This window comes from Pelecanus crispus, chromosome 23 (genome assembly GCF_030463565.1).
Source record: "Pelecanus crispus isolate bPelCri1 chromosome 23, bPelCri1.pri, whole genome shotgun sequence".
Classification (NCBI taxonomy): Eukaryota; Metazoa; Chordata; class Aves; order Pelecaniformes; family Pelecanidae; genus Pelecanus; species Pelecanus crispus.
This window is the reverse complement of record NC_134665.1, coordinates 2,634,671-2,642,867: the sequence shown is the minus strand read 5'-3', so window position 1 is coordinate 2,642,867 and position 8,197 is coordinate 2,634,671. Positions and strand designations below refer to the sequence as shown.

Sequence of the window (8,197 nt, the reverse complement as noted above, 5' to 3'; positions counted from 1 at the left end):
CTGAGCCTCCCAGCACCCCTTGAAGGGCCATGCTTCCCCACAGGGCCTCCTGGGGGCCTTCCTGAGCACCCCAGGACCCAGTGAAGTTCCCTGCAGCCCCCCCAGAGACCTTCCTGACCCCTCCTGCCCCAGGACCCCGTGAAGGTCACAGCTGACCCCCAGGGACTCTTCCAAGACCCCCCACCCCCCCCACCCCCCCACCCCATGAAGGTCTCTGCTCCACCCTGGGGACCCACAGGGGCTTTCCCGGGAGGGGTACAGCAGGTGACACGGTGGGGGCTCAGCATCTCCCCCAGGCCAGTGCATGGAGGCGGTGGGCAGCATCGCGCAGCTGCCCACGGTGCTCAAGGCAGCAGTGCAGCCCAGGTGGGACAGACGCCAGCCCCCCCCGCAGCCCCCAGCACCCAGCAGCAATGGTCCCCGTCGAATCGCTGTCCCCACCATGCAGCACCCCCCGGTACAGAGGTCCTCCCAGCATCTGCCAGCTGCCAGCAGGGCCTCCAGGGCCACCATGGGCACGTCATGGCCGCTGCGGCCTGGCCACCCCTCCAGCACCCAGCCCAGGTATGCCGCATCCCGCTCGGCTGGTGACGGAAGGGATGGCACCCGTGGCGGGCCATGACCCTCCAGAAGCCCCCAGGATTCCAGGTACCTGCGAGGACATGGGGACATTGAGGTCACTGGGAACACTGGAATCATTGAGGACATGGGGACACTGGGGTCACTGGGGATATTGGGGTCACCAGGGACACCGGGGTCACCAGGGACACTGGAGACATTGGGGTCATTGGTGTCACTGGGGTAACCAGTGACACTGGGGGGCACTGGGCTGCGGCTGTCCAGCAGAGAGCACTTTGCGGGCACCAGTGACACCAGTGACCCCCTGAGCCCCCCCCAGTATCCTCACCAACCCCTCCCAGTGACCCCACAGAACCCTCCCAGTACCCCCTCACCGGTGCCAGGTGTCCCTGAAGAAGGGCCAGGCGGCAGCATTGTCACCCACGGCCACGCCGGCACCCTCCACGTAGTCCCATGCAAGGGGCAGGACCCGCAGCAGCTCGGCCCCCCAGCGCTCTGGGCCACCCCCCCGAGCCCCCAAAGCCCCAAAGCGGGCCACCGCCAGAGCGCCGAGGTACCCTGTGGGGACAGGGGTTTCAGAGGCGCCCCAGTGTCCCCTCCTCCCCTGTCCCCCAAGGCCTGACACCCACCGGTGGGGGGTTGGTGGGTCATGCGTCCACTCTCGATGCTCACCCGGCTCAGCATCGGCAGCTCCCAGGCATGCGGGTACCTGCAGTGGCATCAGCCCTGTCCCCGTCCTCCCCTGCCCCCTCCCTGTGCCCCTATCCCCAGCCTCGTCCCTATCCCCACCATGCCACCCTCGTCCCCACCGTCCTTGTCCCTGCTGTCCCCATCCCCCCTGGCCCTGCCACCTCCATGTCCCCCTCTCATCTGCCCTGTGACCCCTATGTCCCCTCCTCCCTATTGCTGTCCTCCGTCCCTAGGGCTCCCTGTCCCCACTCCCCCAGCTCAGACATCCCCGCCCCCCCCAACCCCACTGTCCCTGGCCTCCCAGCACCAGCACCAGCACCAGCACCAGCACCAGCACATCCCCAATCCACGGTCCTTGTCCTCTCCAGCTCCAACACCCGCCATGTCCCCATTCTCCTCTGTGTCCCCATTCCCCCACCTTTTACACCCCCATGTCCCTGTTACCCCCATTCCCCAGCACCCCATGTCCCCTTCCCTCCAGCTCTGACACCCCCATGTCCCTATCCCCCAAGCTCTGACACCCCCGTGTCCCCATCCCTATGTCCTCCCCATCCCCCCCCTTGTCCCTGTCTCCCCATGTCCCCACCCCCCCCAGGTCTGACAGCCTTGTGTCCCCAGCCCTGTCCCCTCCGTGTCCCTCTCCCTTCCAGCTCTGACACCCCTGTGTCCCCAGCCCCGACACCCTCCTGTCCCCATCCCTCCAGCTCTGACACTCCCATATCCCCATCCCCATCCTGTCCCTGTGCCCCCAGCTCTGATACCTCCATCCCTCCCGTCCCCGTGTGACCCCCCATGTCCCCATCCCCCCCCCCCCCTTTCCTGTGTCCCTGGCCCTACCTGAGGCCGATGGCCAGGCTACGCATGGCAGCCCCACAGCCAGTGCCGGTGGGGTTGAAGGGGATGCGATAGCCCTCGGGCTCCCCAGGCCGCAGCTGTGAGGTGCCTGGGGGGGTCGGGGGCGTGAGACCCCCTGACACCCTCTGACTCCCCCCAGACCCTCGGACCCCACTCACCCAGTATGCTGGTGGGCCCCGGCTTGCGGCCCTCCATGTCACCCATGGCAGCCACGTAGCGGCGAGCCAGCTCCTGCAGGAGGGGTTCCCCCTCCAGGCCTGGCCGGGGCGGGTACTGGAGACCCCCCTGGGTCACCCAAACTGGAGGGGAGGGAAAGGCCCCATGCACCCCTCAAAACTCAAGGGGAAGATGACACCCCCCATGGACTCCCAAAAGTGGAGGGAAAAGGGGACACCCCCCATGGACCCCCCAAAACTAAAGGGAAAGGATGACACCCCCCCATGGATGCCTCAGTTCTGAAGGGAAAAGGGGACACCACCCATGGGTGCCAACACTGGAGGGGAAGGGTGACATCCCCCACGCACACCCCCAACAGGAGGGGAAGTGGGACAGCATCCACAAACACCCCAAAAGTCAAGAGAAATGGGCAATCCTCCTGAGCACCCCAAATCGGGTGGGCAAGGGATAACCACCCCCTCCGGGCCCCCAAAATTGGGAGGGGGAAATGAGCTCTCCCCCAACACCCAGCATAGGAGGACAGGGAACACAAATTCCCACAAACTGTGGGGAAAAATAGGACACACACACCCCTCCAAGGGGAAATGGGGACACCCCCCCCAATTTTTTTTGGGGGGGAGGGGAAATAGGGAGCCTCCCTGGAGGCCCTAAAAGGGGGGTGGAATTAGGATGCCCCCAAACCCCCTACAGGGCTGGCTGGGGACCCCAAAAGCCCCTCCCAGGGACCCTCCAGCCTGGGTCAGGTGTATAACAGGGACCCCTGAACCCCCTCAGAAACCCCCCCAGGCAGCTCAGAGGTATAACAGGGAGCCCAAAACCTCCCCAGGGACCCCCCCCATACAGCCCAGGGGCACAAAGGGGACCCCCAACACCACCCCAGACCCCCACCATGCAGCCCAAGGCATACAACAGGGACCTCCAACCCCCGCCCCAGGGAACCCGCATGCAGCCCAGGGGTGTAATAGGGACACCCCACCCCCCTGGAACACTCCGCTGTGGGCCCTGGGGTACAATGGGGACGCCATCCCCTGGGGACCCTCCCCTGCATCTGTGGGGTGCAATGGAGACCCCTGCGGCCCCCGCTCCCCAACCTGTGGCCAGGCCCTCAGCAGTCGCGAGGTGGAGGACGGTGTCATCACTGACAGGCCACTCGGGGGGCTCAAGGGTGATGGCCTCCAGCCCCCCCAGCTCAGCCAGCTCGGCGTGGATCTGGGGTCCCGAGGTGCAATACTCCCAGCGGCCCCCCCGGTACCCAAGCGCGTCCCCCACCCCGCTCAGCACCATGGCCGCTTCATAAGCTTCCACCGAGGGCACCCTGGGGGAAACAGCGGGGCTTCAGGGGGGAGCCAGCGGTGGGGGGTATGCCGGGAGCCCCCAGAGGCACTCACGTCTCCTCCATTGCGGTAGCAGCTGCGGAAGCCCATCAGGCCCGGGGCATGGGGCCAGCGCTGGCCAGGGGCCCTTAAGGAGGATGAGGACACCCCAGGGGATGGGGGTGGGGATGGGGGCACTGTCCCCATGGCGATGGGGATGAGTGGTGAGGAACCCCAGGGCCTCTGTCCCTGGGGGGTGGCAGGGAGGGAAAAGGCTCTGGGGGGGCCCAAAAGGCACTGGGAGGGGACTGGGGGGCTCCAGGGAGCACCCAGAGGGGCATGGAGGGACATGGATGGGGGCATAGCCAAAGAAGGCTGGGGGACACCCAAGAGGGAGACAGGGGACACCGAAAGGGGCCTGAGGGTTACCCAAAGGGGCATGGAGGCACATGGGAGGGGCATCCAAAGGGGCACATGGGCGGCACCCAAAAGGGCTGGGGGTTACCCAAAGGGGGCACCCAGAGTGGACAGAGGCCTCAAAAGAATTTGGGGCACAGAGGGATGGGTTTTAGCAAGCCCTAGGGGAAGGCAGAGACAAGGAGAAAAGGAGCATCTCCAAGGAAGAATGTTTCTGCCAAATATTTTCCCATATTTATTTCACTGGGACGGGGCAAAAACATGGCCCCAAGCCACGTTTTGGGGTGACATCCCCCAAAACTGCTATCGCCTGGGTCCCGCCAGGATGGGGCAGCAATATGCAGCCCTGCTCTGACAACTGGGGTCGGCTCCAACCTAAAAATCGCTGTGTTTTGCTATGCAAAAATAGTAAAATTAATGTTTAGTGGTGGGCAGTGAGCCCTTAAAAGATCATACTTAAATTTCAGAGTCAAGCAGCAAAGCCTCGGTGCAGGCCCCATACACCTAAAAAATGCTGTACAAAAAAATTTTTTTTTTTTGCCATATTTCTGTTTGGACATACAGAAATTGTGGTTTCATCCTGCCACACTCCAAAGAGTGTGTTCAGGGCCTAAATAGGAAGCTATGGACCCAGGAAAGGGGCAGGGTACCCCCAAACCCTGCAGGTCAGGTCCAGGACAGGGGCAGCAGATCCACAAACCCTGCAGGTCGTGGAGCAGACAGGGACAGGGCACCCCAAACCCCATGGATCAGGACCAGGACTGGTGCAGGGAAAGCCCAAAACTCTGTGGGTCACAGCCACGACAGGAGTAGAGAACACCAAAACCCGTGAGTCGGTGCCAGGACTGGGGCAGGACACCCCCAAACGGCACAGGTCAGGGCCGGGACAGGGGCAAGGCACCTCCAAACCCCATGAGTCTCAGCTACAACAGACACAGGGCACCACGAACCTACGGGTGATGGCCGTGAGAAGGCACCCAGGGTCAGAACAAGGGCCAAGAACCACAAAACGCCACGGGTATTGGCCCAGACGGGCACAGGGCACACCAAACCCAGCGGATCAGGTCCAGAACGGGAGCAGGGCACCCCCAAGCCAAGCTGGTCCTGGAAAGAGAGGGGGCCAGAAAACCCCACAGCTCAAGGTTCAGGGGCAGGGATCCCCAAAATACCTCAGATCAGGGCCAGTATAGGGGCAGAGTACCCCCAAACCGCACTTGTAGCGGCCAAGACAGGGGTAGAGAACCCCAAACCTCGCAGGCCAGGGCCATGACAGGGACAAGGCAGCTTGACATCCCTGTGGGTCGTGGCCAGGTCAGGGGCCCCAAACCCCACGGATCACAGCCAGTACAGAGCCCGGGCACCCCCAAAAGACTGTGGATCAGGGCCAGGACAGAGACAGGGAAACCCAAAAATCCATGGGTCAACCCCAAAACCTCATGGGTCAGGTCCAGGACAGGGACAGGGCACCCCCAAACCCTGTGGGTCAGGGCAATGAAAGGGCAGGGCACCCCCAAACACCATGAGTCAGAGGGACGGTACAGGACAGGGGCAGGGTACCCAAAATCCAGTGCATCAGGGCAGGACAAGCAAAGGTCACCCCCAAGCCCTGACCGTTTTGGCCAGGCCACGGGACGGGCACCCCCAAACATTGCTGATCAAGGCAAGGGCAGGGACAGGGCACCCTCAAATCCCCCATGTCATGGTCAGCACAGGGGCACAGCCTTCCCAAAACCCCGCGTGTCAGGGCCAGGACAGAGGCATGGCACCACAAACCCCCTGGGTCAGGGCCAGGAAAGGGGCACAGCACTCCGAAAAATTGCAGGTCAGGGCCAAAACAGGGGCAGGGTACCCCCAAATGTCATGAGTCAGGGAAATGAAAGGGGCAAGGCACTCCCTACCCTACAGGTCTGGGCCAGGCCAGTGGCAGGACACCCCAAAACCCCATGGGTCAGCATCAGGAGACAGTCTGGGCACCCCATGGGTCACGGACCAGACAGGGACAGGGCACCCCAAACCCTGTGGATCACAGCCAATACAGGGGCTGGGCACCCCCAGACTCTGCATGTCAGGACCAGAGCAGGGGCGGGCAGACACCCCCAGACACTGCAGTTCTATGCCAAGACAGGGCAAGGGCCACCACAGATCCTGCAGGTCATGGCCTAGAAAGGGGCAGTGCACCCTAAATTCCAGGGAGTCTCAGCAGCAGCAGGGAAAGGGCACCCCCAAACCCCACACAAAAGGGCCAGTACCAGGCCAGGGCACCCCAAAACTCCATGAGTCAGGGCCAGGACAGGGGCAGGGCACCTCCAAACCCCAAGGGTCTTGGCCAGCACAGGGGCAGGGCACCCCCAAACCCCACATGTCAGGGCCAGGATCAGGGTCAGGTCACCCGCAACCTCTGCAGGTCATTCCCTGGACAGGGGAAGGGACAGGCACCCCCACGCCCCATGGGTGCCAGCCAGAGCAAGGAAGGGTGCCACCAACCCTTTTGGCGCCTGTGCAGGTGCTTTTGTTTTCACTTGTAGCTCAGTGTCTGAGACAGCAGAATCAAGCTCTTGACAGCCACAGGTTCTTGTTACATCACATGTGGCTGAGTAGCAAATGATGCAGGGTCAGGCCTCTGGCTCATGCAGCTGCTTATGACGTCAGTGCTGGCTGAGGAGCAGCTTTGACAGGATCAGGTCCTCAACTTTTGCATGTGCTTGTGATGTCACTCGAGGCTGGGTAGCTGATAAGGCAGGATGAGGCCCCTGCATTGCGCAGACGCTTGTGATGTCATGTGTGGCTTAGTGGCCGATAGGGCAGAACCAAGCACCTCGCATCTGGAAGTACTTTAGAGTAGTCACTTGAGTCACATCAACTGCTATGGCAGGGTCAGGCCCCTGACGTGCAGGTGCTTTTGACGTCTGTGACTGTTCATTCAGCTCCTGCTCCAACTTTGTCTAACACAGCTCATGCTAAGGCCTCACGGGTGCTGGCAGCAGCACCATTAGGGCAAAGCAGGAGCACCACGTAGGCAGGACGGGTTGCCAGAGTGAGCCAAAAGGGTGCATTGGGTTTGCATGGCAAGACTGTGGTAGTGAGGGGGCTACAGGGGTGGCTTCTGTGAGAAGATGCCAGAAGCTGCTCCCAGGTCCAACAGAGCCAATGCCAGCCAGCTCTAAGACAGACCCGCCACTCGCCAAGGTTGAGCCAACCAGTGACAACGGTCATGCCTTTGTGACAAGATATTTAAGAAGGGGGGAAAAACTGCTGTGCAAGAGCAGCCAGAGGCAGGAGTGAGAATGCATGAAAGAAATAACTCTGCAGACCCCAAGGTCAGTGAAGGAGGGGGAGGAGGCGCTCCAGGCGCGGAGCAGAGATTCCCCTGCAGCCCCTGGTGCAGCTCAGGGTGAGGCAGGCTGTTCCCCTGCACCCATGGAGGCCCACGGTGCAGCAGATACCCACCTGCAGCCCGCGGAGGACCCCCCGCCGGAGCAGGGGGATGTGCCTGAAGGAGGCTGTGACCCCGTGGGAAGTCCACGCTGGAGCAGGCTCCTGGCAGGAGCTGTGGCCCCGTGGAGAGAGGAGCCCAGGCTGGAGCAGGTTTGCTGGCAGGGCTTGTCGCCCCATGGGGGACCCACGCTGGAGCAGGCTGCTCCTGAAGGGCTGCACCCCGTGGAAGGGACCCACGCTGGAGCAGTTCGTGGAGAACTGCAGCTCGTGGGAAGGACCCACGTTGGAGAAGTTCGTGAAGAACTGTCTCCCGTGGGAGGGACCCCACGCTGGAGCAGGGGAAGACTGTGAGGAGTCCTTCCCTGCGGAGGAAGGAGCAGCGGAGACAACGCGTGATGAACTGACCATTCCCCATCCCCCCGCGCCACTCGGGGGAAGGAGCAGAGAAACTGGGAGTGAAGTGGAGCCCGGAAAGAAGGGAGGGGTTGGGGGAAGGTGTTTTAAGATTTGGTTTTATTTCTCATTACCCCACTCTGGTTTGATTGGCAATAAATTAATTTCCCTGAGTCGAGCCTGTCCAGCCCGTGACGGTAATTGCCGAGTGATCTCTCCCTGTCCTTACCTCAACCCATGAGCTGTTTGCAGCATTTTCTCTCCCCCGTCACGCTGAGGAGGGGAGAGATAGAGTGGCTTTGGTGGGCACTTGGCAACCAGCTAGGGTCAACCCACCA

General features: G+C 62.3%; 1 protein-coding gene across 1 annotated transcript; it reads right to left on the bottom strand.

The window, feature by feature from the left end:
• Nucleotides 1-280: 280 nt before the first annotated feature.
• Nucleotides 281-3,700, bottom strand: LOC142595836 (ADP-ribosylhydrolase ARH1-like). The gene is given in 8 exon segments (XM_075724681.1): nucleotides 281-459; nucleotides 462-652; nucleotides 954-1,137; nucleotides 1,209-1,288; nucleotides 2,107-2,212; nucleotides 2,283-2,381; nucleotides 3,393-3,616; nucleotides 3,690-3,700. Coding segments are annotated over 8 exon segments (1,074 nt in total).
• Nucleotides 3,701-8,197: the final 4,497 nt, after the last annotated feature.